The sequence below is a fragment of the Porcisia hertigi genome, chromosome 1, assembly GCF_017918235.1.
Source record: "Porcisia hertigi strain C119 chromosome 1, whole genome shotgun sequence".
Classification (NCBI taxonomy): domain Eukaryota; phylum Euglenozoa; class Kinetoplastea; order Trypanosomatida; family Trypanosomatidae; genus Porcisia; species Porcisia hertigi.
Window position 1 is genome coordinate 118,711 of NC_090560.1, and position 26,923 is coordinate 145,633.

The following is a 26,923-nucleotide window of genomic DNA, read 5'->3' on the forward strand; positions in this document are numbered from 1 at the left end:
CGCACGAAAGTCATCAAGAACTCTCCTAACCTAGGCCACACACACACCCTCCCTCCCTCCCTCCCTCCCTCCCCCCCCCCCACACACACACGCACACCATTCGCTGCTCTTTGATGGGCGCGCTGCTCGTCACGCTTCTGCAGTGGCGCAACAACGAATCTCTCTACCCGAACCTCCGCGCCACACAACACAGCCGACATGTTTCCTGTCGGCAGCCGTGCTCGGTGTTGTTCCTCGCTGATGCCGACCGCGGCGTTCAGCCCTCACACCAGGCCCGCTCGTTGACGGCCTCGACCATCGCCACAGCGCCGATCCGCGTGGAAAAAGATAACGAGGACGCGCTGTCTTCGAACTCCTCCGGTGGCACAGCCCGCGACGCCAACGGGGTTGCCATCGAAGTGGCCCACACCTCCAAAGTCTGCAACGACGCCGCCGCCGCCGCCGCCGCGCAGGAACAAGAAGGTGAAGGCACCGCCAGTGACGTCGCCGCCAACTCCACAGTGTCGCGTCTGCAGCTCGCGCGCCTGCTCACCACCACCAAACCGACAACGACGACGACGACGACGCCACCCTTCCCTGGTCATTCGCATCAGGGGTTGTACAGCCATGCGCTGGAACACAGGGTGCAGGCATCGCCGTACAACTTTACACTCCCCGGTGCACCACCGCTGGGATCGGCGGCAGCCACGGCGAGCGCTTCCTTGACCACCCCACCGCACGCGTACACGCAGTCGCAAAAGAACGTCTCCCTGTCCGCCACAACGATCCTCACGCCCAGTGCCGTGGCCCCCCTCTTCGCATCGACTTCTCTGTGGAGGAGGATGCCTGGCGACGATGAGAGCAGCGATGATGTCGAGCTCTTTCCAATGGACTGCGCAGACGCCTTCCAGTACTACTACGACGACGAGGGGTCGTACCGCGATGCCGAAAGCGCTGTGTACGCGGCGCCGCACATGGCCTGCGTGCCGCAGCCGGTGATGCGCGACTATTACATGAACCAGCACACAGCCTTGCGCGCGGAAAGGGAGACCGCGGCCCCGACTACCCTGCCAGGGCTCGTGGTGCCAGGTGGCAGTGTACCGCCCGCCATCGCGCGTATCGCTCTGTTGCGTGCCACTGCGAATGCCGGCAACGTGGGCGTCGACACCCAGCTCGCCGCACGGCTTCCGGGGCGACCGTTACAAGGAGAACAACAACGCTCTCGAATAAACGAGCACCCTATACAAACACCGTTACATATCTATGACGCGCTGCGGACGACTGGGGCGGGCTCCTGCAAGAACGAGTCAGACTGCCAAACGACATATTCTAGCTCTGCGGGGCACGGCTGTTCGTGGCTGCAGCCCAACACTGAACGATTCGTGTCACTGGTGGAGGAGATGGCGGTGGCGTGCCGCCGCGTCGGCACTGCATCCTTTGTCTGCTGGCGCAGTATTGATCGCGTGACGGAGCTGACACCTGAAGATCCGCTGTGGCGGCGGCGGGAGGAGGAGGAGAGCACCACCGGCAGCGCCTGTGTCGACAACGCACGCGGAGAAATCGAAGATGACATGTCGTGCCCGCCTGTCGGCGATGGATCACGCAGGCGTCACTCGCAGCCCTTCACTCTCCTAGGCGGTGGTGGTGGTGGTGGTGGTGGTGGTGACAGTGACACCGCTGCTTCTCCGCTCTCGTCGCAGCAGTCGGAGTCGCTCTCGCTCTACTACTTGGGCCCGCGGCAGTACATGACCGCGGCTGTGTGGTGGTCGCGTGTGGAGGCATTCGGTTTCGGTCTTCGTAGCATGGGCCTTCGCCCCGGAGACCTGATCGGGATCGTTGAAGACACGCGATGGGAATGGCTCGTCACGTGCTACGCTGCGTGGAGTATTGGGCTGGTGGTGGTGGTGTTCGACAGCTCGACGCGGACCATGAAACGGGTCGCCATGGACGCGGCGTCTGAGATGAAGGCGGTGGTGTGCAGCCCCGCTGTCCATCGCGCCCTACGCCAGCACTTTGATAAAGCCGTGGCTGCTCGAAGCGGCAGCACAACAGCCCCGTGCACACCCACAACCGCCAAGTACATGGAGGCTTATCACTGCAGTACGCAAGACAATACGCACCACAACCACCTTCATGATCGCACGCCGTCACGTGGCGACGCAGGGACTGCTGCGCCGCCTCAGTACGCTTCAGCGAGGCCCCCAAAGAAACGGCAGGCGCCGCCACCGGTGTTCATCGTCGTCCGCTGCGCCGAACCCCCGCGCGGCAGCCGCGCGTCACGGGTGCGTCGACGTTCATCATCTACCGCAGCACCGCAACCCTGTTGTTTGCCTATAAACACGCAAGAGCGGCCGCCGTTGCACCGGGCCAGGGACGTGGCGGCCCCGGAGAGAAGAGATGCCACCGCGGATGGAGACAGCGACGACGTCGATGGGGAGGAGGAGGAGGAAGAGGAGGAGGCGCTCTGGTGGAGCGACGTGCTCATGCATGGGGAGACGAAGCTCACAGTGTGGCGACAGCGCAAAGTGCGACAGCGGCGGCAACAGGAGCAGCGAGCTCGGCTACGCGGACTACAGCAGCAGCACCGCTGGACACACCCCAGGAAAGACGACGGCGCGTGTGGGGTGGTGGACTCGGGGCCCCCAGGCGCGTCTCCCCGCAGCCCCACGCCTGCAGCGGCCGACTCGCACGATGGAAGCGCCGCGTCGGCGACCGCCATTGGCAACGCTGACTGCGCCCCGACCTCCCTGAGTGATAGCGGTATTGGCACCGCGTGCACGGCACCCATTGTGCGGTTCGATACTGCTGCCCCCAAGTGCGACAAGAGTAGTAGCCGCAGCAGCAGCGCAGCGAAGCCTTCCGTTGGCGCCGCCGCATGGCACGTGACGGTTGCGCGGGAGGGGGGGAGGAAGGCACGAACGGCGTTGTCCCCGAGCGGGAACGGAGGCCACTATGGACACGCGGTGCAAGCGTCATCGGTTCTGGTGGGCAACGCCACCGCGCCGCTCATGGCCACCAACGACGAGCCTCCGCAGCTCCCACTCACACCTCTCCGGCCAGACGACCTTGCCTTCATCTTCTACACCGAAGGTGACCCCAAAGGCGTTCTTCTCACGCATGGCGCTCTCAAGGCATCCATGGCTGCTCACCACGAATACCTCAGCTCGACAGACGTTGACGACAACAACGACGACGACAACGGGCTGCGTCGCGTGGCGCGCATAGGCAACATGCCTACCAGTACTGCTGCCAAAAGTATCAGCACCAACAGCAGCACTGCAGGGACAGCCGGAGGCAGTCGGCAGCGGCACAGTCGCGTAGCCCGCTACACAACGACCGCCCACATGCCTGCCCTGCGCTCTCGGACAGCACCAGCAGGACGACCGTCGTACATGGCGTACCTTCCCCTGCACGACATATGCGAATTTATCGCGGAGACAGTATCGCTCATCCGCGGCATCCTCGTCTGCTACGGCACACGCCGCACCCTCCTCGACGCGTGGGCGCGTCCACACGGCGACCTCACCGAGTACCGGCCTACTATCTTCCCAGCGCTGCCAGCGACCCTGGCGCGTCTGCGCCGCACCGTCGAGTCGATGGTGTCCACGGGGTACCGTCAGCTACTGTTCGAGGCTGCGTACGAGGCGCGGCGACAGGCAATGCGACGCGGGCTGCACACACCGTTCCTGCTCTCCACCATCTTCGCCCCCTCGCGCGAGCTGCTCGGTGGCCGCTGCCGGCTCGTCTCCGTCCGTGGTGGCCCTGGCGCTGCCTCCCTGCATCCACGGGACCAAGAATACCTCGAGATTGTCTGTGGGGCGTCTGTCGTACAGTCGTACGGCGTCACAGAGACCGCCGGGTGCGGACTGCAGCAGGCGTACTGCGCGACGCAAATCGACTCCATAGGCGGCCCGCTGGGACCTGTGCACGTCAAGACGCGCGACGTTATCCCTGCCAACGTCGCTCCATTAAATAGGACTGGCACGGCTGCGGCAGCCTCATGCGATAGCGGCAGCGCTGTTAGGAATCGCTGGACGCATCACTCAGACCGGCCAACAGGTGAGCTGCTGCTGCGCGGCCCCACCGTCATGGCAGGCTACTACCGACAGCCAGAGAGGACGGCGGCGGTGCTTGAGAAGAACGGCTGGCTGCACACCGAAGAAGTGGTCGAACGCTGTCCAGACGGTGCCTTCCGACGAATCGCCTCTCTGCGGCCGCACCACGCCACGACGAGCGATGGCCACTGCGTTCCCCTCGAGCCGCTCGAGGCGCTCTACGCGAGGCACCCGCTCTGCCTGCCGTGTGGCGTCTGCGTCCTGGTGCACCCGTATCGACGATACATATGCGCGCTCGTCCTCACCGATGAACGCCATCTGGGCGACTTCCTCCAGACCAGCGCCGATGCCGCCGTCGCCAATGCCGCCAATTGGGGGTGGCCCCAGTGCTTGGGTAACCCCGCGTTGAATAAGGCCGTCGCCACTTCGCTTGCAGCGTGGGCGGCGCTGCACGGCGATGCGGCCCCACACGAGCGTGTGCGACATGTCCGCGTACTGTACGATGTCTGGGATGTTGTGCACCACACCCGCACCACGACAGGGCGGTTGGTTCGCCCTGCCATTCATTATCGATACAGCGGCATCATTCGAGAGCTCTTCGCGGATGAGGATTGACGGGCGCACACGCATCTTCCTCCCCCCCCCTCCTCGTCTTCTTCTCCTTTGCGCGGTGCCGACGGTGAGCATCGTCGTATTCCTGTCAACGAACGTGGATCCTCTTCCCCCTCCCCTGCACCCACCCAAACACACACACACGCGCACACGGAGGGACGGGGTACAGACGCATAAATGCACGCTCGAAAACGGTGCCTCGGAACAACAGCGAACATGAAAGATGTCGAGTCCCCCCCCTCCCTCCCCGACTCGTGGCACTGCCCTCACGCATATGCCATACTCAACGCCTCTATGTTCTTCCCTCCCCCCCCCCCTCCCACCCCTCACACACACACACACACACACACACCATACCTACCTGCTGACACTCGCTCGCACTCGAATACTTTAGAACAGAGAAACGCGAAGGCAAACACACATACACACACGCACACCTCCTCCTTCCCCCTCCCCCTCCCTCCGCGATGACGACCCGCGTCAACCTCGACTTCTTCGCTCCACCGCCGGAGAGAGAACAACGCGTGCGTGAGCGAAGAGCACAGCAACGCGCCTCGATGTTTTCGTGGAGACACGACTTTGCAGAATCGTGCTTCGACCCCATCTCAGGCAAGCGCCGCCCGCTCAAGCACGTCTTCAACCCCGTGGCAAAGGAGCGCTTTGTGGGCGCACGCGATGCCTCCTCTAAGACACGCAACGGGGCTGTAGTGCAGGACATCGACAGTCCGCTGCAGAGGCAGCGGTCGCAGCGTCAGTGGAGCCCACTTCGCAAACTGAAAAGGGGTAGCGGCGCCGCAGAAACGGAAGCGTCCCCGGCGCGGCCAGCAACGGCCGCCGTGTGGGAGAGTGCAGCGGGCAGCACCATCGATCGGCGCCGAAGGTGGAAGCAATCGGGGTTCACGTTTCCCAAAGACTACTTCGGTAAGACTGCGCACTTCCCTGCAGTGTTGATGGGCCGCAGTGCTTCCGCCGCCCCGGCCGGCGTGCGACGCGTCCACAGCAGCCACAGCAAAGTGTATGTGCCGTACCTACACGACACGATTATGATGTGTGAGCCTCTGTTGGACTCAGCAGAGTCGCGTCACAGCCGTGGTGGTGCAAAATCAGGTGTTCACGCAGCAGCCGACCAGCTTCCACCGGTGCACCGTGCGCCCCTCACAGCAAACGTCGTGTTAGCTGTCACGTACAACGGCACCGAATCGCGCACCAGGGAGTTGCAGGCATCGATGGACGCAAGGAAAGCGGGGCTGCTGAACAGTTGGAGGACGCCAGCGTTACCTTCGAGTTCACAGCAGCAACAGCAGCAGCAGCAGCAGCCGGCGACCCACTCACACACCACCGGCATCGATAGCCTCACCCCCGACGACGACGACAACGACGAGACAGCAACGTTCAAGAACGCCGGCAACACTGGAGGCACCACCAGTGGTGCCAACTGCATGAACTTGCCCTCGGCCGCGCAAACGACAACGTGGTGCGACGTCGTGGGGCCCTCGATGGCAGTCAAGCAGCGCGCGTTGGCTATAGCCGGGGGCGTGTACACAGACCTTATCTCTACCCGTATGAATGCAACGCCGGCTACTGTGAGGGTGCCGACATGCGAGCTGGCCTACACCTTGAGGCCGTCGTACGTGCAGTCGCGCCTACGCCGATCCGCGAATCAGCGCAGCAGCAGCAGTCTGGACGCCACCACGGCAGGTATCGTATCGGAGTGCCACTCCACATTATTGGATGGCACAAGCGGCACCGCGCAGTACGCCACGGCGGCGACGTCACCTATGACGACGCACGCACCAGCGCTGCGCACCAACGGTCATCCCAGCAACGGTGTTTCGAAACCGCCCTCAGAGCGGACCGTGACGCGGTCGCCGGGCAATGACAGCATCACTGCTACGATGCCACCGACGGTGGTGGAGGTGACACCCACGGATGCCCACAGCGCATCGCAGCGGAGCTGCATCGTTGCTGATCGGAACAGCACCGTGGCAGCGCGGCTGTCAGCCCTCTCGCCGACTGAACTCGCGTCCGACGCGAATGGCACGGAGGATATGCGCAGCCAAGACGACCTTGGTGCCCGAACCACATCCAAGGCATCCCTCGCTGCTACCGTTGCCGATACGCAAGTCGTACATTATAAAGACTCCCAGTGTGCAGCGTCACCACTGCCCAATGTGAGCACCGCGCCGAAGCAGCCCGATATGCTCAACATCCTGCCAACCCCCGTGTACCGGACGAACAACCACACCGCTGCCTCAGCGCACACGGACACCTACGGAGAGGACGGCGGCGATAGCCATCAACGCCGACGTGGACATGAGTCTGACTTCCAAGGCAGTCGCCGCAGAAACTCCCAAAGGCAGACAGAATGTGAAGAAGTGAACGGTGAGGCACAGCGAGGGCATGCGATCCAACCGCAGTCTTTGGTGGGGCACGGTCTGCCAACAGAGTCCAAAGAAATGCGAGTCTATGCTGTGCGGGTGAACGGCTCCTTCACCAACAGAGACGCGCCACTTCTCAAGAGCGCCGAGCCGCAGCGGTCTGGCATACCGGTGACGCTGCCACCCGACTGGTTGTGAAAGTGAGAGAGAGAGAGAAGAGGAGGGGGGGGATAGACCCCACGGTGTGACGCATGTGTATACACATATATGAATCTAATGTATATTATAGCTTTTTTTGTTGCCGTGATGGGCTGCGGCGGTTCCAACCGCGATTGTGGCAGCTGTGCGGTGTTGTGATGCTCCGCTTTTTCTCCATTGATGTGATGCACGTGATCACCAAAAAATGGATTCTCTTTTCGGAGCTCCACTCCCCCCCCCTCCCTTCCCCGCGTGTCTGCGTGTGTTTGTGTGTGTGGAGGGGGAGGGGGGAAGGGTGTATGCTGTTCTGCATTCAGAGATGTACATTTATATTGTACGCACTTCTCATCTACATACAGTTATGGCGTTGCGAGCCATCACGGCCACACACACACACACACACAATGGTGGACATTACGTTTCTCGCATCCCCGTCATTGCTGGTCTGTGGGTTGTCTCTAGCCACCTCTTTCCCGGTCATTGTGAGAGGAGAACACATCGACACGCATGGACGCTGCAAACGATGCTTACAACAACGAAGAGCCTAGTATACACCTACTACACACATATATATATATATATGTGTGTGTGTGTGGGTGTGTGGGTGCGCGTGTGTTTTTTTGTGAGGAGCTGCAGGCGGAGCGCTGCTGAGACATAACCACGCACGCACAGACACTCGCTCATCATGCTTGCTGCTGCTTCTCATCCTTTCACATCCTCCCTTTTTTTTTGTCCCTCGTGAATCCACTCTGCACCCTCCACACACACATACACACACACACACGTGGACTCTTGGGGCATCCAGCTTGGTTGCTGCTTGAGCAAGAGGATCGAGTGCACTCGGGCGGGGAAGAGGTTCCGTTATGGCGATGACCAAAAAAAGCCACGCCCCCCTGCTCCCGCTGCAGGAGCGGGAGAAGCAGGAGAAGCAGCAGCAACACATCATGGACACACCCTCAGCAGTCGCGCGACCGCATTCGTTTCTTGTTTATCCCATTCCTAGCATCGCCGATGAGTCTTTTCTGCAGCTTATATTCCGCAACACGGTGAAGCGAAGTCTCTTCCTGGGGTTTGGCTGCGGTCGCTTCGCTGTGGTGGAGCTCACCAGCGCGGCGGTGGCCGCAGAGGTGGAGGCAGCGATTCACAAGACGGCAGCAGAGTTTAAGGGGCAGGAAGGCGGGGTTGCGGCTCTTCAGGATGTGAACGGGGCCAGAGAAGACGTGGCCGCACCGCACGGCAACTTTGACTGCGTTGCCGCCGCCGTCGACGACGACGACGACGACGACGCGGTGGAACACATGACGCTGGCGGACCTCTTCACGCCACAGCTCCCGTCACCTTCTCTGGCTTCAGCGTCTGCGCCCGATAGAGAAGCGCCCGACTTTAGCCACATCCCGTACCTTGTGTGGCGTGACAGACCCGTGCACGTCGTGGTGAGTGGGGTACGGGTGGCAGACTTCTACGAGAGTGGGGGCGCTGTACCGGTGCATCACACGAAGCGCTCGACCGACGCGGAGGGGGGAGGCAGCGACAGACTAAAGGCTGGCAAGCGTCCACGTAACAACTCGGGTCCAACTCCCGACCCATCGCCGTCGTCATCGTTGCCGGCAGGGGACATGGAGGGGGAAGCGGGGCGGCATCCCCGGGGTGGCGCTGCGGTGGTGGCCGCTGCAACCAAGCCGCTGTTTCCCAAGAACTGCTGCCAAAAGTGTGGCAGTGCGGACCACTTCACTCGTCACTGCGATGGAAGCGGCACTAGCAGAAGCAGCCCCAGCGGGGCTATCGCCGAGGTGGCCAGCACATCTGTTGCCGCTCACGTGGCAACGCAACCGAGACGTGGGGCCCTCTCTGCTACGGCAGGAGCCACGATAGATGCGCCGGCGCCGCTGTCGGCGAAGGCGAAGCCCACACTGCACAACACCTCGAAGGATCAGTGTAAATACTGCGGCTCCGATGCGCATCTCTCGCGTCACTGTCCCAATAAGAACTAGACAGAAACGAGAGAGAGAGAGGGGCGGGTGGAGGGTGGGGGAGGGTGGTGGGAGGGTAAACGCGAGTAGAACAGCAGCCACGCTGCGCGCACACACACACACACACACACGCACACACATTCACCACCTAACCCACACCCCACGACGACGGCGACAAGAATTAAAAAAAAAGAAACATGTGTGAACCGAAGAAAGAGAGAGACGGCACAACATCCAAACGTTTAAAAGGACGACAACGCGAACTGAGAGAAAATAAATTAAAAAAGAGTGTGTGTGAACCGATGAGAACTGAAAGAGGAGGAGGAGGAGGAGGCGGCGGATGTCATTCCTACAACTTGTGTGCCGCCATCATCGTCGCCGTTACGGCAGGGCCACACATACACACACACGCAAAGGGAAGGGGTTTTCAAATCCCTTCCTCCCTTGCTCACGCCCGCCCCCCCCATCCCCTGGGTACGCACGGGACTCTCCTCAGTTCTGAAGGTGACGTGTTTGTGTGCGCGCGAGTAGACGATCCACGTGCTGGGCGAATCATGCGCATGAGAAGAACCGCGCTGGGATCAACGAGGACGATACCAGTGACAACCACCACAACTATATATATATATATAAAGTGGTGTCAAGGCCTCATTGTTACTGCTTCTCCTCCCCCCTTCTCTCTCCCTCCCCTCCTCTATCTTTTCACTTTTTTTTTGTGTGTGTGTGTCTGTGTATACTCTCTCTCCCCGAGGTTGTGGGTTGGGTTGAGGGGGGAGTAGCGCTCACTGTTCCCCCTCTGTGTGCTTCTGCATCATTCTTGTATCTCACAAGCAAGATCAAACGCTTTCAAGGTCTTTGCGTGGGCCGCCACCACCTCCACCCTTTCTGTGTGCGCCCTCACACATACACACATCACATCACACACACACACACACATCACATCACCTCCCCTCGAGGAACGTAGACATCAAAAATTTGTTGGTCTGCTCGGGGGAGTGAGCATCGTTATAAAATGCCGCCGTTGCCGTCTAAACACCACGCAACGCGCAAGCCGCTCAGCATTGACGATGTCGCGATCGACTTTTCTACGGTCTCCGCGAGCGCTGGCGGCGGTGCCTCGGCGGCGACGTCTGCCGCACCTGGAACGATCACGAGCCTCCTCGATGTAATGACCAAGCAGCAGCAATCATACGATGGTGTCGGGGGAGATGCCCCGGATTGCAGCGGCGGTCGGCGTTACCAGGGCGTGTCGGATGTGCGGGCTTTTGACCCTGCCCTACAAGGCGTCATGCAGCGGTACGCCAACCTGGCCACTCCTGCGGGCTCCGGTGGCGGCAGCGGCGGCGGCGGCCCCGCTCGACGCAAGAAGACCTTCTTTGGTGCTCAACAGACACCTCAAGCCCCCTCCGCTGCACCCTCTGTCGCGCCTCCAGCATCGTCCTCACTCGAGGCCTCACAAGTGGCGCTGGATTTCCTCGCAAAGGCGCAGCAGCATCAGCAAAGCTCTCCCGTGATCCTGCAGCAACGCCGCGAAGCCTACCTGGCGCAACTGCGCACCTTTTGCCAGCGCGGACGCATGGCCGGTGGCGACGTTGTCAACGCGACGCAATCCGAGGGGACGTCTACGGCGTTCCCCCACTGCGGCCACGCTCAAACAAACTCGCTTCTGCTGCAGCTCTTCGCAGATGGCGTCCCTGACATCGAGCCGTGGGACCGCTGGACCTCGTCGATGCCGCGCTACGCCGATGTCAATGGAGGCGGCAGCGCACACCTGATTGTGTCCCCGGTGGCGGCGACAATGCCACAGATCCGGGCGGCGCAGCTCGATCTGGTTCATCACCCCGTGATCCCTGACACGCACTACACGCACCACTATCAGTACCGTGACTTGGAGCAGCCTGTAATCGAGAAGGTCTTTAAAACGAAAGAAGAGCTCCGTGCTGAACGACGGGAGCGACTACGAGCCAAGCAGGCAAAGGCGCAGCAAGATAGGAAGGCAGCAGCAGCGGTCCCCGAAGCAGGGGCGCTGTTGGAGGCTAACGGAAGCAGCGGTGGCCTGACGGCGCTCACTTTGTCGGCAGCGAGTCGCCTCTTGCACGACCGGCTCTCCACGAGAAACCTTGTGTCGAACCTGTTCGGGTCCAGTGTTCTGAACCCGCTAGCAGCAGACACACAGGTGCTGCAGCAGTACGAGCTGCGCAACCTGGAGCATCAACGGAGAAACCACGACCGCCACGTTGCAGCGCTGCCGGATCAAATCCTCAAGCGCGCGCGCGATCAGCGTCGGCATGCCACGGAGTCCCCGCTGCTGCGCGCCTACCGCGTCTTTCCCGTGTACTCTGCGGCTCACCTAGGCAAGATCAGGAATTTTGCAAACGACAACCTCCTGCGTGGCTTCGTGCTCTACGTTGACAGCTGCGATGCCCTGATCGTCTTGACCGGCGGCGAGGTGGCCATGCGGCACCTAGACCGATGGGTTCTGCACAAGATGGTGTGGGAGCACCCCGACACGCGTGCGGTGCGGTTGTGCAGCGTGCCTCTCATGGATGCTCAAAGCTTCTCCTACCACCTGAAAAAAGCCCAAGGCGGGGGTGACCTGCTCAAGCGGGCCAAGACAACGGGCGGTGTCGCTGACAAGCGTAACAACGGACTGGACGACGCGGATCGAGACGCGGCGACGGAGCCCGTTTTTATCAACATGGTGTCCACCGTTGAGGAGGCAGAGGCATTCCTGCGCCGGCTGCCGGCGCCGTCAAGCCCGTGGTCGGACTTGTGCGGAGTCTGGCGTGTCGCCTTCCTCCCGGACGGGCTTCAGACGGTGACAACAGGAGGGGGAGGGGAGAAGTAGGGAGGGGATGAGAGCATGTTTTTATTTACGGCACCGGGTGATGGCCAAAAGCACAGCAGAGGGGGGTGGGGGGAGGGGAGGAGGGGGAGGGGTCATACAGAGAAAACCACAGCCCAAACAGCTTTCTCCTCTCTCCCTCCACCACCTCTCCCCCCCCCCCCCCCCCTCTTCACCGCGACGGTGACGACAGCTGTCAAGCACAGACAACGTACATATGCACACATCACATGCGCGCACGCGCCCTGCTCATCACCACCCAATGGGTCATCGGCGTCGTCGTTACGGTGAAAAAAAAAACAGGGGTACACCCGGGTGGAAGAAACAGGGGTACACGCGCCCTCGAGCCCCCATGCACAGGCAATGCGACGATTGCCGTCGCCGCCGTGTCCGTCCGTTACTCAACACAGAAACACACAATCGCTTCTCTTTCTCTCTCTCTCCCTCACACACACACACACACGCACACATCTATCCCTTCACCTCTATATTGTGCGCCTCGCACCCAGCTCCGCTTATCACCACCTTCACTCCATCCGCTAACGCCACATTTCCGTGGACTCTCGCACACCTACACCGTTGGAACCAACAGATTTTGAAGCAACAACAACACATACACACACACACGACACATTACTAATAATTTTTTCTTTTAGCGGAAAGAGAAGAGATGGCGGCCACTGCATTCTCGATGGACATGCCCAAGTACGAGATGAAGACTTTCTCGGGTCGCACTCGGTACTGGGCTGAGTCCCTCAACCCTCTGATGCTTCTTGAAAATGAGAGGACTCTCCAGAAGCATCAGATGCTACTTGACAGGTGGAACGCGAGGCAGGCCGATAACGTGCCGGATGCCGACCTCTGGCGCGCCCGCATGGCCGTCGAGAGTTGCATCCACCCCACCACGAAGGAGGTCATTACACCTTTCTTCCGCATGTCCATGTTTCTGCCAATGAACTACATTGTTGTCCCCTGCATGATGATGCCGTCGACGTTGACGAGCATCGGCCGCACAGTGGCCATCCAGTGGTTCAATCAGAGCTATAACAGCGCCGTCAACTACGCGAACCGCTCGTCTGACAAGCAGCCAGTGTCGGAGATCGTAAAAGCGTACACAGCAGCTGTCGTGGTGGCGTGCGGTGGAAGCCTGATGGCGACTATGTGGCTGAAGCGCATCCCAACTGGAACAGCGAAGGCGACGCTGGTCCGCGCGACGGTGCCGTTTTTGGCCGTGAGCAGTGCCGCGATCGTCAACTTGGCAAGCATGCGCAAAAACGAGTGGCTCAGTAGCGGGGAGGGCATCGGCGTTGTGGACGAGGACGGCGTGCCGCGCGGCAAGAGCACTGCAGCGGGGTGGGAAAGTCTAAAGAAATGCAGCATGGCGCGCGTCATCTGGAATCTGCCTTGTATGATGCTGCCGACGATGTGCATGATGCCCCTGACCCGCACCAGCGCTTTTGCCAGGCGCCGCCCCGTTGTCACAGAGAGTCTGCTGCAGATGATCGGCCTCACGATCGGCGTAGTGCCGGCGCTGGCTGTCTTTGATGTCCACCAGACCATACCGGCATCAGAACTCGAGACGCGGTTTCACAACCTCAAGCGCCTCGATGGCACACCGGTGCAAACACTCAAGTACTACAAAGGGCTGTAGACGGCGCTGTGTGTGTGTGTGTGTGTGTGTGTGTGTGTGTGTGCATGCGTGTGGACGGGATGCTGAGTAGAAGTGATGTGGCGTCAGTGACGCGGCACTCTAGGTACGACCAAGGCAGTTCCCACCAAAGCTAGAGAGGTCATCTTGAGCATGATGAGTCTGTTTTTTTTTGTGTGTGTGTTTTGTTTGATTCTCTGTATGCTCTGTGTGCAGATTGCGTTAGGCACGTCCTGTGACTCCCCAAAGCCGCCCCAGTGCACATACACACACACACACACCACCACCACCACCACCACCACCACCCCTCCTCCTCTTTTTTTTTTCTTGACCTCCTCACTCAACCCCGGATACTCACATTGACGCGTCTGGTCTCCTATTCTCTCCATATGTATCTTACACACTTTTCTCTCCCTCCCCTTTGTTTTCCCACGGTTTATTGATGCTGCTGCTGCTGTTGCTGCTGCGACGGCTTGGGGGGAGGGGGAGGGGAGGGAGGAGGGGGGGGGCGCCGCGGCGACAGCGATGGCAAGCGGGGCAGGCCATTGGAAGAATGCGTCATGGCTCTGAACAAAACAACAAAGGAAGGGTTAGAGAGGGGGGAGAGAGAGGGGGGAGAGAGAGGGGGGGGGAGGAAGTAGAAATGTGGTGCCCCTGCCTATAGTCCATTGACTATATCCTTTTTTTTTCTGCGTATGTGCCAGCGAGCCTACCTGCACGCACGCACGCACAAAGGGGGGGGGAGGAGGTCTTCCCCCCCCCCTCCCCCCTCCTCTGCCGTCTCCCACTCCCTCCCTCTGTCGTGCATCATGCACCCGCCACTCTATCGTCACGACGTTGTTGTATTTCTTCTCACTCTTTTTTTTGCTTTTTCTTATTGTCATAACTCCAAATATACCTCCAATCATCACCATCCCCCCCTCCCCCTTCGCCGCCGCCACTACCGCCGCGCATGTGTGTGTCTGTGGGGGGGGTGTCTGGGATATCAAAACGAAGGTGAAAAATGTTTTTGCTGTCAAGGTAGATTCGGGAGGGAGGAGAGAGAGGGGAGGGCATATGTGGAGTCATGGACCCCCTCCTCCCTCCCTCCCTCCCTTTCCCCAACACTGCCACCGCCTCAACGAGAAAAGTGTACACACAAACATACAGGCGAACATAAACCCATCGCCATGAGAGGACATGCGCGTGTCACTCGTTGCTGGTGGTCGCACGTCTCTCACCAAGCACACTCTGTTCCGCCCCTCCCTCTCCTCCCCACCCCCCCCACCCCACCCCACCCCCCTCTTTATGTTACAACTTTAGTGTTACATGAACCCCCTCATCCTCTTCCTCCTCCTCCTTCCCCTCTTCCTTGCATACACACACGCACACATACACATGCATCTCTACCATCCCAAGCCGCGAGCTCATAGTTGAGCCCCACACACACACAAACGCACACGCACCACTCCCCTCTCGTTCTCAAGTCTTTCCTCACAAGAGACGATGAGCACGGCCTCGAGGTCGGGGGAAGGTACCCCCTCCTCCAAGAACATGCCGAGGACAAAGCCCACGGCAGCGGCAGCGACAACGCCGCTGACGGTGGTGTCGACTCCCTCGTCGTCATCGGCGACCGTCCGAACTGCTGTGCACGCAAAGGTGACCACTACACGCGCCTCCTCTAGTGGTTCGGCCCCGGCGAGGGTTTTATCTGCACCCTCACTGAAGCCGTCCACCCACCCCCCTGCGGCGACAGACGACTGCGCCAGTGCCGATGCGCAGCCACGCGAGCGTGGCTGGGATCCCATCAAAGATAAGCGCTTCCGCATCGCCCTCGTGCATAACTACGCCGACAGCGACGACGGCACCAACGTAGCTCCTTCGCCCTCCACAAGCGCTGTGGCGGTAGATGCCAGTGACGATGCGGCTGCAGAGTTGTGCGAAGAGGTGTGTCCGACCCCGATGAGCGATGCGCTGCTCAGCCAATGCCGCCCAACGGAACCGCATATCGAAGCGACTGTAGAGGCGGCGCTGGCGAACTCCATTAATAATGCCTACACCGCCTCCGGCTATCCGTTTGTCACCGCCGCCGGCAACACACGCGGTGCCGTCTACGGCTCCTTTATCGATCTTTGCAACCCCTCGCTCAGCTCCCTCGAGCTGCCGCCGCGACGGTCTATTATAGTCGCCCCACGCCTCCACGTTGGCCTGACGGATGACCCGCTGACGCACAGCCTGACGGAGATGGATACTCTACTCTCGATTTGCTGGAGCCGCGGCGACCGCACTATGCCCAGTAGCGGGACGGCCTCCTCCGCCCCTGCGTCGCAAGGGAAGGGCTCTGCGCTCTCTGGCCTCAGCAGCAGCAGCAGCAGCAACAACATCGCCGCCACCACCACCACCACCACCACCAGCCCTCATACGCCAGCTGTTCCATGCACCATCGCGCACCACCTCTCGCAGCACCCGGAGGGCATTCACGGTGTTCACTCATCCCCAGCGCTGCGGAAGATCTTGGTGGAGGGGACACTGCCAGCAACACTGGCAAGTGTGCCTTCGGCGCCCATGAACGCCGCCGCGCACGCACCGGCCTCGGCGAGCGGTGGCCTCGGTAGCCTCCGCGCTGCGGCGACAGACACTGCTGTGGCAGCAGCGCCACCCACCAGCAGCCCCCTCATAGGGTCGCAGACAGTTTTGATCGCAAAGGCGAACGTGCCGCCGTTGCCGACGCCGCCTCAGAGCAACGCTCCTGTTCAACACACGCTGGTCAGCGCAAGCACCTTCAACCATCTTTCTGTCTACGTTGTGGCCCACCAGGACGGGAACGTGCTCTACACAGCAGCGCTACAGAGCCTCTCTGTCAGTATCGCGACACGCAAGGTGACGGCCCAGCAGCTCATTCTCGTAGGGAGAGAAGAAGTGGATGCGTTGGTGATGAGCCCACTCACACCGCACCCGACGATGCCCCCAAAGCGCACCCGCGTCGCCTTTACAGACGTTGCAGTCGACGGCGAGGAGCGTGACTTTTTCTTTTCCTCGAAGTCGTTCCGCTTCGTTGGCGCTGACGCACGCAAGAATACCATATCGGCTGCGCCGATCCGCTTCACTGTGGAGCCGCATCTTCTGATCGGCAACCAGAACGGTGACGTGTTCGTGTTTGCACTTCTTCAAGAACGCGTTGTGCAGCACATCAACTTCAATGGCAGCACAGCAAACCCCAGCGCTGGGGCTTCCGTGACTGGAAAAAATGGAGCGGGCATCAAGGTGGTCTTCTCGCCTGTCTCTTGCATCGCAGAGGTGCAGAACGGTATAGATGTGAAAATCACGCAAATGGTCGAGGAAGCCTCTGTGGCGAAGCACAGCGGGCAGTCCACCTTCGACAGCGACGGCACCCCGGTGGGCTTCGCCCCCACCCCCGCTGGTGCCGGTGCTGCTGCCAATGCGGAGGTGACACCGTCGCACTACTACTACCGCGTTCCCTCATCCCTCTATGCGATTGGTTTTGACGATGGCCAAATGTTGATCATGTCTGTCACCTGCGAGGGTGCGTGGATGCTGCGGCACCTCAACTCTCACTGCTTCGGGATGCGGCCGATCCGCTCCATCGCTGTGCGCGTGCCGTCTTTCTATGCACGACTGTGGACCAGCTACCTGCCCCCCATCACCCCCGCGAAGAGCCACCACAACAACAACAACAACAATGATGATGATGATGCCACCGACACTTCTGCAGAAGCACCGGTGCCCGTCACGACACTCGTCACGGCTGCGGCGGCCCTCATTGTGCGCGATGAGGGACAGCGCATCGCTGCCATTTCCTGCAACGGCGGCGTGATTTCGCTAGTGCGGCTGCCAGACATGTCGATCATCTCCTCCGTCGCCCCGACCGACTACAACGCCGTGGGGGAGATCCTGGCGTTGCAGTGGACGGCCACGTCACAACACCAACTGCTGTTGCCAAACGTCCTCGTTGCCTCGGGTGAAGACGACACGATGACGGCCTTCCAGCTACTATGGCAATTCCTTGTGAGCGCTGTCGGGTCAGGCCACCACCACCACAACAACAACAGCAACAACGACGACACCTTGTCGCAGCCATCGTCCACGGAGTCCTTCGTGACGAATGCCCGGCTCCGCGTCCTCGAGAAGAAGCGGTTCCATCGCAGCTGGGTGAGCCGATTGGGCTTGATGCCAGTCGTCTTGCCAGCAGCGATAGCCAACCCAAAGGACGGCAGCAGTTTGGGCGGCGGCGGCATGCCGCCTCAGTACCTTGGTGTGTGCATCATCGCCTCTTCCTATGATCGCCGCACGTCCTTCTGGCCTTACCTCTTCCATGGGGTGCGGGAGACTCGCGCGATGGACGGCCCACGCAACACCAACGCTCCTTTCTCGGCGGACAGTGTTGGGGATGGCGCTGCCGGTCAGAGGTCTTTGAACTCCGTAGTGAGTATCCCCGGCGTTGACGGTAGTCCTCTCGACACAGCTACGGTGCCAGACCAGTATGTGCTGGTCGGCGGCCCCACAACGGTGTGCCCGCTGCACACAGAGCTCGTCCTCGGCGCTGCAGCCGCTGGCGGCGGTACGAGTTTCTTCATGGTGACGATGTGTTGTCGTGGCAGGGTCATGTTCTGGTCCCTGAGGGTAAGGGTTTAGCCTCCTTCATGTCCTCGTCTGCACTAGCGACACGAGTGGCTGTCGCCCACCATCACACTTGACGCGTTATCGTGACCCCTCCTCTCTCCACCTATTCCATTCTTCGCGCCGTCGCCGCCGCCGCCCCCCCCCCCTCACTCCCTCTCTCGCGCCCCTCACCACCACCACCACTTTGTGTCTGTGTGTTCTTGCCCGAGTTTTTTTTTTGGGGGTGGGGTGGGGTGGAGGCGTTGTTGTTGCCCATGTGTGGGAGCCCTTGAAAAAAAAAAGATGCCATTCATAGTTTATTGTGTGCGTCGTGCAGTGGTGGTGGTTTTGATGTTGTTGTCTCGGGAAGGAGAGGGAGGGAGGGGGGGGGGGCACCCGTTTGAAGCCTCCCCCCCCTCCCTCTCCTCCACTCCACTCCACTCCACCTCATCCCCTACTCTCTGCCCCCTCCTCCCCCTTTTTTTCATACACACACACACACACACACATATCAAATAAACTCAACAGCGCCAACTGTACACCACGATTTGACCAACGCACGCACATCGCGACGGACCGCCTACTTCTGTGGGGTCAAAAATGCGTCGAGTGCCACTGCATCGCGCCCCATGCCCCAAAGCCGTCACCTTCGGTGGCAGTTTTGGATGCTACAGCCTCCGGAGGCGCCCGACATGGATAGCATGGGCGTCCTCTGGCTTTCTGTCACGCCCCTCTGCCACCTCCACGAGCACTGCGCTCGCCACATCGAGCCGCTGCTACATGCCACTCCCACAAAACCAAGACGACTTTTCGGCTTACACGGAGATTGATCTCCCAACGGAGACGCGCATCGATGCCATTCGACGCACCGCCCTCGCACAAGAGGAGTGGGTGGCGTGTGAGAAGGTGCATGGGACAAACTTTTCTGTGTATCTTCTCAATGAAAACGAGGTGCGGTTCGCCAAGCGCAGCGGCATCATGGACCCGAACGAGAATTTTTTTGGTTATCACCTTCTCATCGACGAGTTCTCCGCCCAAATCAGGGCGCTGTGTGGGATCCTGAAGCGCAAGTACGGTGTCGGTGGCCGCATGGGCCGTGTCGTGCTGCATGGGGAGCTCTTCGGGGCGAAGTACAAGCATCCGCTGGTGCCAAAAAGCTCGAAGTGGTGCACGCTCCCGAATGGGAAAAGAATACCAATCGCCGGGGTGGAGATTCAAAGCGAGGCCTTTCCACAGTACAGCCCAGAGCTGCACTACTTCGCCTTCGACGTCAAGTACTCGGTTTCGGGTGCGGAGGAGGATGTGGTGCTGCTGCCCTTCGATGAGTTTACAGAGGTGTGCTCGCAGGTGCAGAACCTCCTGTACGCGAAGCCGCTGGTGCGCGGCACGCTGGACGAGTGCCTCGCCTTCGATGTGGAAAACTTCACTACGCCGCTGCCGGCACTGCTCGGACTCGGCAATTATCCGCTCGAAGGCAACCTCGCCGAGGGTGTCGTCATTCGCCACGTGCGCCGCGGGACCCCGGCGGTGGAGAACGTCGGGGTCTCGACGATCATCAAGCTGCGCTGCTCTTCCTTCATGGAACTCAAGCACCCTGGCAAACAGCAGGAGCTCAAGGCAACGTTTCTTGACACCGTGCGCGCTGGAGCGCTGCAGCGCATGCGCGGAGACAAGAAAGTGACGCTGTTGGCGGACTCGATGCTGCCGAAGGTGGAGGCAGCTGCAAACGCGCTGCTGCTGAACAACGTCAGCGAAGGTCGTCTAAGCAATGTGCTGTCGAAGATCGGCCGCGAGCCGCTCCTGTCCGGTGAGGTGAAGAAGGAAGATGTGGTGTTGATGCTTGCGCAGGATGCCTTGAAGGACTTCCTCAAGGACACGGACCCGGTGGTCTTGAACACGTCGCTGACGTTTCGCAAGACGTTGATCCGCAGCGTGTACTTTGCAGCTGAGGAGTTGCTGCATGGGAAATGGAAACATATCGTAGAGCGGGAGAAGACATCGCAGGCCGAGATGGATGCCGCGGTTGCCGCACAAGAAAAAGCGGAAGCACAGTGAGCACCGCTCCAACTGAGTCTGTGTGTGTGTGTGTGAAGACACTCAAGAGAGGGAGGAGGGGGCGCCCGCCCCCCCCCCCCTCCGACCTCCCCTTGAATGTGCACGAGTACGCATACGTTTTTCATTACTCGGTATGATGCTGCTGCTGTTTTTTTGATGTTGTTGTCTCTGCTCAAACGATCGGAAGGGGAGGGGAGGGCGGAGGGGAGGGAGGAAGATCGTTTGCGCGTACATGGCAAGACAGCGCAGTGGTGGAGCTTCACTTGCACATGACTTTGAGAAACGAAATCCAACACGCAAGAAAAAAAAAGAAAGCGAGGGGGGTAGCTGTGGGGAGAGGGAGAGAGAGAGCGAACGCATCGCGGTGGTCAGCGGTGACGTGGCCGATGCCCTCACTTGGCGACTATCGCTGCGTATTCTTCAAGATGGCTCCCCCTTTTCCCTTTCCTCTCGTGTATGGTGTATCCCCTCATAACGTACATGACATCCACTGTCAGACACACGTGTCATGTGTAGGTGTGCTGTAATGGTGGTGGTGGTGGTGGCGGCGATCGTGGTTGTTGGCACCCCCCTAATACTGCTTCACTCTTCTCCCTCTTGCCCCCTCCCCTGTTCCACCTTCCTCCTCCTCTTCCCCACCACCACACACACACACAAACACGCGCGTGCGTGTGTGTGCATCCCCCCACCCCACCCCCCGCCACTGCCGCTATCGATCATTTTATGGCTCTTGAGGACCCATCACTATTACTGATTTTGGTGTCTCCCTTCTCTGTGTCATTAGAGAGTCACCTACACGTACCGAAAGACAAACACACAGGCGCAGGAGCACAGCGTGTCTTGTCACCCCCCCCCCTTTCCCCCTCCCCCCCCAAACCCCAACCCATCTTTTTCTTGATGTCGTCGTTGTCGTCCTCTACCCAGCAGACATCGAGTGACGCTGTGGTGGGCCGGCGAGGTCGCGGCAATATCGCTTCTGCCACCATGAGAGGAAGAGAAACGACGCCGCGCTCGATGGAGACGGACCCACCGAGACCGACCCGCCACGCCGCCAGTCCCCATGGAACAAGAAGCGCTTCGGCTGTTCCGCAATCACTCGCCAATGGGTCGCCACGGTGGTGGTCTCGCAGCACTCTTGTCGACGTGGACGGCCTCCGGTGTGAGGTGCGCTCCATGCGCAGCATACCACACGCCCTCTTTACCACCCCATCTGTCTCTCACGTTATCGCCACGTACGTGCGACAGCTTATCAACGACTTCACCCACTCTCTGCTGCTCTGCCGGCATTGCGGCAGCAACAGCAGCAGCAGCCGTGTCATCCAAGATGAACAGGGTGACGCGCAGCAACAACAGCAACAACAACAGCAGCAGCAGCAAGAGCAGGAGCAACAGGAGCAACAGCCCTCCGCCACCACTGATGCTCTCCCTGATGATGCGCACCTCGCGCTTGAGGATCGCTTCACCCCTGACGACGACGAAGCGCATCTTCTGTTGCGTCTGTGTGCGCTTGAAAAGGGGGGGTGTCAAGCGCATGATGCGGGCACCGGGGGGGCTGTCACGGCGCAGCTGGTTGGTCTCTTTGCCGCTGCCGAGCTCACGTGTCGAGACCGAGGGCTCAGCCGTAGCGGCGCCAGGGAAGAGGCATGCAGTGCACCTCACAAGACGGCGGTGCTAATGCCGCCGCCTCTGTCCTCCCTCTTGCGGTTCAAACCAATTCTACAGGATATGCGATACCTGGCGCACCACCTTCTTCTGCCCCGACACGCCTGGCAACATCATCAGCGGGAATGGGTTATGGTGTACGAGGATGTCACGATGACGTTGCGCGACCGCCTGTCTCGCCGTCGTCTTGCCGCGATGCGCAGAGGAACGCAAGAGAGTGCGGTGCTGACTGAAGAGAGTGACATCGAGGACCGAGGAGCCACCCCATCGCCACGCATCACTGCAGCCGAGCTGCAGCATCTTTGGCGCACCCTGTGGGAGCTGCTTGGCGCCGCGTGGCGCCAACGCGACCGCCTTTGGGGTGCCTACCGCTATCTGCGTGGCCCACAGCGTCTGCCCCCGGTGTGCCTGAATGGCACAGCGCCGTACGCACTGCCACCTGGTGTGCACGCGAGCCCAGGCGTGCGCGAGCAGTACGCGCGCTACATCGCCCGCCAGCACGCCTCGACGCCCGCCCACGAGGTAGCGGCCCCATCGGAGGCCACACACGCCGAGGACACCTGCGCGTTCGGTCCCTTCACAAGCGTCGACGTGGGCATCTCAGCAGAGCGGACGTACGTGTTGCGGCACCCGCTGGCGGCGGTGCTGCGGTCGCTGCGGGTGTCCGTACCACCCGCAGGTCGAGATCCCCTCGTCACCACCACCACCGCCTTTGCAGATTTTCAGTACGTTGGCGACTCGGCGCGCCGCGTACAGACGGACATGCCGGCGGATGTGGCAACGTCTCTGGTCGTCCCGCTCTTCGATACAACTGACCAAGACGTGCAGCTGGCTGTTGCAGCGGTGCCGTACGTGTCTCCTGAAGTGTACGTCTCTTCTCAGCAAGAGCAGCTACTGCGGAGCCAGTGTCAGGACCAACGGCAGCGGCGAGCCTCACAGTGTAGCGCATCACCGGTGTTGGTCCCGCGCGCACCCGTGCACGTCTTTTCGGACGACGTGTGGAACGCGGCGGTGGTGGTGCTGGAGGCGGCGCTGAGTGGGTTCTGCGCGACGGATGCGTCCATGTGCCATCTCGCTCTGTCATCTGCGACCGACAGGGAGGCGGATCGGCTTGATCAATCAACAGCGATACCATGCGCCTTCCTCCTGTCCTCTGGATCTGTATACTCGGATGTGGTGCTGCTGCTGACAGAGCGGCATGCGCTGCCGAAGGCTGCCGCACACAACTTTATATATGCAGCGTTGTACCACCTTCATGTGGCTTGGAAGAAGGATGGCAATGGTGGTGGTGGTGATGGTGGTAGTGGTAGTGGTGACGACGACGACGATAGCGATGACAATACGCAGCGGCAACACGATCTCAAAAAAGGGGGTACGACAGCGCTGGTGCTGCTGTCGCCGGCACGCCTCGCTCGAGAATGGCTTTCCTATCTGCGCAACGCCTACGGTGCGACATGTTTGCAGGACAGCAGTATCCTGTCCGAGGTGATCGCTAAGGGGCTGTGCTGGCGCCGATCGCAGCGGTGGAACGCGTTCGCGATGGCCCACGTCACCGCAACGACAGTGAGTGCGCCAGCCGCTGGCAGGGATCGCTCAGCAGGAGCAGCCACCCCTCTCCCCACGCCACTGGAGATGGCTGGCGGCACGAGTGGCCACAGCAGCCGTGCGGTAACGGCGGCGGAACGGCGCCACTTGGGCCACGTCGATGATGCCTCCTCGTCGTCGATCTCCTCAATGTCCGTCCCCGCCGATGCGGACGCCCCATTTTTTGACATGGAGGCACCGGACGACAATGGTGAAGGAACGGACGTATCCTCGGTCGCGGTGGGGACGACGACCATCACCGGCGTCGCAGGTGTGGGGGGCGCATCATCGCCGCCGCTGCTGTCACGCCGGGTGAGCCGTGCCCTCAGCACTCTGGACACACCACTCCTGCGCCTACTGAACCTCGGGCATGGCCGTGCAACGCCCAAACGGTGGACAAGCAGTGCCGAAGCATCACCAGCTGCAGCAAACCTGAACAAGGCCACAGGTGATGCAGGGAGGGACCTTTGGGTGGCCCTCGACCACTACCTTCGCCGCTGCACAACGTCAGCGACAGGAGCAGGAGCAGCAGCAGCAGCAACGGGCGCCTTAGCCGCACCTGCAGACAAGGCGACCGGGGCTGTAGCGGAGGCGGCTGACGTGGACCGCGCTGATGGATTGCTGCGACTCCTGTTTTGTTGTCTTATCCGTGCAACACGGTGGTACTGCACCAGCGATGCTGTTGGCGAAGGCGGTGATGCAGGGGGGCCAGAGTGGTGCGAGTACGCAGCCCTCAACCACCCGTTCTTTCGTGGCGTCGCCGAGCGCGGCTTGCTGACAACGTGCATGACGGTTGCCTGCTGCTCAGGCGATCACCGCACCGCCGGTGGGGAGTGCAGCAATGCCGCAGCAGCAGCGGCACTACCGGCGCTCAACCTGTACGTCCCCTCGACAGTAGTGCTGGCCACCCTACACGAGCTGGAAGCTACGTGGAAGCGAAGTCACCTCGACGGCTGGCCTGAGCGGGTAGTGAAGCAGGGGAACTCTCTGCGCACGCTGATCGGCGACGACATGCGAGCCTGGGAGTCATGCGCCGCTGCCAGCGTCCCTGGAAACGGGGGCGCCATGCGCTCGCAACAGCATGATCCCGTGCTCATGAACTCGTTGGTGGACATGTCCGCAACGCTGCGACCACCACCTCTGCACCGTGCGCGACGTGCCCTTGATAACATCCTCTGCCCCATGGACTTCGACCTTGTGGCACAGCTGCAGCACACGCAAGAGTTGCGCCGCCTACTGCACACCAGCAGCGGCAACGTCGCTGACCATCAGGAAAGATGCGATGAGAGAAGCGCGCAGCTCTGCTATAAAAACACTGCAACTGTCGCTACAGGGTCAACGCGCGTTCGATCGTACCTGAAGAAGTCGCTGATGCCTGACACGAAGCTCAGCACCGACAGCGCCACGGCTGGTGCGGCCTACTCGCCCTTCTATCTGATTCCCCCCACTCTCCGCGGAGAGATTTGGGGACTTCTCCTGCACGTGCCGCCATCCGCGTACACCCGAGAGGCTCTCCTCGCTCACGCAGTTCACCACACTGCCGGCGTGGCGGCAGAGCACGACCGGCAGCTCTCTGTGGACATCCCACGCTGCCACGCGTACCACCCGCTGCTTAATGGCTCCGCTGGATCTGCGCAACTACAGCGCATCTTGCGGGCGTGGTTGTACCTTCACCCCAGGTACACGTACTGGCAAGGCCTCGACAGCGTGTGTGCAGTGCTGCTGACCGTCAGCCACACGGATGAGGCGCTTGTGTTGGCGCAGCTAAACGCCATCGTCGACCGCTTCATCGCCCACGACGAGGACGACGATGGCCCTCGCTCGTCTGGGGTCCATGCCGCCGGGGTGCGGCGCGTGCATCGCATCACGGCGGCCAGCGGTGAGTGCGGTCTTGGATGGCACCGCGCAGGCGCCACGATGCCCCTAAAATGTCCAACTGATGAGAAGCCCAGCATGGCGGAGCTGCTCCACCGCCTTGTGGTCGTGCTGCGCTACTGTGACCCACTCCTGGCCCACCACCTCTTCGACGTCCTCAGCTGCACGCCAGAGCTCTACGCCATCAGCTGGTTCCTAACTCTTTTCTCGCATAGCCTGCCGGCACGCAAGGTCTATCGACTATGGGACCTGCTGTTCGTGGAGGGCGACATCGCCTGCCTCGTGGCGCTGTGTGCAGCCGTGATGATGCAGAAGCGCGAAGGCCTACTGAGTGCAGACTTCTCTGGTTGCCTTGCGTCCTTTAGCAGCAGCGCTTTCGCCGTAAACGTTGTGGCTGCAGTCGGTGACACGCGTTGGCTGATGATGGCTGTGCCACCGTCGGTGCTGGCGCCGCCGCTGGTGTCGCAGGACAAAATCAAGGATGCGCACGAGTCGCTGTACGGCGGTGGGTGGCGTAATGGCGCTGACGCGGTCATGGATGGTCCCCTCAGGGAAGAAGGCGGTGAAGGCGTCGCGACAGTGGCACTCCTCGCGATCGAGGACATGGCTGCCGCCCTGACAGCGTCCTTTGAAGCCACAGTCACTCGTGGTTGTGATGAGCGTGGCAAAACGAAAGAAAGCAGTGGGCACCAGTGGTTCCACAGCGGCGTCTATCTTGTGGACCTGCGCGAGGCACCAGCGGAGAACACCTTACAGGACGCAGTCCTTGGAGCCATCAGTGTACCGTTGTGCTCGGTTCCATGTCTGGGCCCGCACGCCCCCGCGGTGTCCGCCGCCGCCGCCGCAGCAGCAGCAACAACAGAGACAGGATCCGCACGCCAGGGTTGTGAAGCGGCTGATACACCAGCTCGTCCATTCGAACAGAGAGTGGACGAAGCTGAGAAAGACGTCGCCTGTGTCGGGTGGGGTGTCGTGGAGCAGCAGGAACAGCTGCAGGAGCAGCACCGAGCAGAGCAACATGCTGCGGCGCGGAGGGTTGAGGAAGCCGCAGCGGCCATTGTCCGCCACGTTGGCAACCCGTCCATGGCGACCCTCTTGCCACACCTCGCGAGCACCAACGAGAAGCCTTCAGCGCTGCAGCCACAACAACAACCATCGTTGTCGTGTCCGTGGCCGGTGCACCCAATCGCGCTCAAGACGTCACAGTCCCCGCATGTGGTGCTGCTCACCTCTGGTACGGCGGACGCGCAAGAGCTGCCGCTTGCCCACCAGCTCGGCCTTAAACTGAACGCCTGTGGACTGCACAACGTCGGTATCCTGCGCGGCGGCGTCGCGAGCGTGCGGGATGCGCTACCGCAACTGGTGTTGCGTCGTGCATCATCGGCGTAGCAGGCCCTCTCTCAGGCAAGCGCTTTCATACGACACACGCCCCCCACACACACACACCCACCCTCACGCTCTCT

General features: G+C 60.9%; 8 protein-coding genes across 8 annotated transcripts; all 8 read left to right on the forward strand.

Moving 5' to 3' along the window:
- Positions 1-113: 113 nt before the first annotated feature.
- On the forward strand, positions 114-4,649 carry JKF63_07834 (uncharacterized protein; the record flags this gene model as incomplete). Its single annotated transcript, XM_067903762.1, has 1 exon — positions 114-4,649. One exon carries the CDS (start codon positions 114-116, stop codon positions 4,647-4,649), a length of 4,536 nt encoding a protein of 1,511 aa, XP_067760021.1.
- Positions 4,650-5,113: 464 nt separating this feature from the next.
- JKF63_07835 (uncharacterized protein) lies at positions 5,114-7,222 on the forward strand (the record flags this gene model as incomplete). The annotated part of the gene is made up of 2 exons (XM_067903763.1): positions 5,114-5,346; positions 5,428-7,222. The coding sequence occupies 2 exons, from the start codon at positions 5,114-5,116 to the stop codon at positions 7,220-7,222; spliced, it is 2,028 nt and encodes a 675-aa protein (XP_067760022.1).
- Positions 7,223-8,085: 863 nt separating this feature from the next.
- Positions 8,086-9,213, forward strand: JKF63_07836 (uncharacterized protein; the record flags this gene model as incomplete). The annotated part of the gene is made up of 1 exon (XM_067903764.1): positions 8,086-9,213. The coding sequence occupies one exon, from the start codon at positions 8,086-8,088 to the stop codon at positions 9,211-9,213; it is 1,128 nt and encodes a 375-aa protein (XP_067760023.1).
- Positions 9,214-10,204: 991 nt separating this feature from the next.
- On the forward strand, positions 10,205-12,040 carry JKF63_07837 (uncharacterized protein; the record flags this gene model as incomplete). The annotated part of the gene is made up of 1 exon (XM_067903765.1): positions 10,205-12,040. The coding sequence occupies one exon, from the start codon at positions 10,205-10,207 to the stop codon at positions 12,038-12,040; it is 1,836 nt and encodes a 611-aa protein (XP_067760024.1).
- Positions 12,041-12,707: 667 nt separating this feature from the next.
- On the forward strand, positions 12,708-13,688 carry JKF63_07838 (uncharacterized protein; the record flags this gene model as incomplete). The annotated part of the gene is made up of 1 exon (XM_067903766.1): positions 12,708-13,688. The coding sequence occupies one exon, from the start codon at positions 12,708-12,710 to the stop codon at positions 13,686-13,688; it is 981 nt and encodes a 326-aa protein (XP_067760025.1).
- Positions 13,689-15,218: 1,530 nt separating this feature from the next.
- JKF63_07839 (uncharacterized protein) lies at positions 15,219-18,317 on the forward strand (the record flags this gene model as incomplete). Its single annotated transcript, XM_067903767.1, has 1 exon — positions 15,219-18,317. One exon carries the CDS (start codon positions 15,219-15,221, stop codon positions 18,315-18,317), a length of 3,099 nt encoding a protein of 1,032 aa, XP_067760026.1.
- Positions 18,318-18,884: 567 nt separating this feature from the next.
- JKF63_07840 (uncharacterized protein) lies at positions 18,885-20,339 on the forward strand (the record flags this gene model as incomplete). The annotated part of the gene is made up of 1 exon (XM_067903768.1): positions 18,885-20,339. One exon carries the CDS (start codon positions 18,885-18,887, stop codon positions 20,337-20,339), a length of 1,455 nt encoding a protein of 484 aa, XP_067760027.1.
- Positions 20,340-22,013: 1,674 nt separating this feature from the next.
- Positions 22,014-26,849, forward strand: JKF63_07841 (uncharacterized protein; the record flags this gene model as incomplete). The annotated part of the gene is made up of 1 exon (XM_067903769.1): positions 22,014-26,849. The coding sequence occupies one exon, from the start codon at positions 22,014-22,016 to the stop codon at positions 26,847-26,849; it is 4,836 nt and encodes a 1,611-aa protein (XP_067760028.1).
- Between the last annotated feature and the right edge of the window lie 74 nt (positions 26,850-26,923).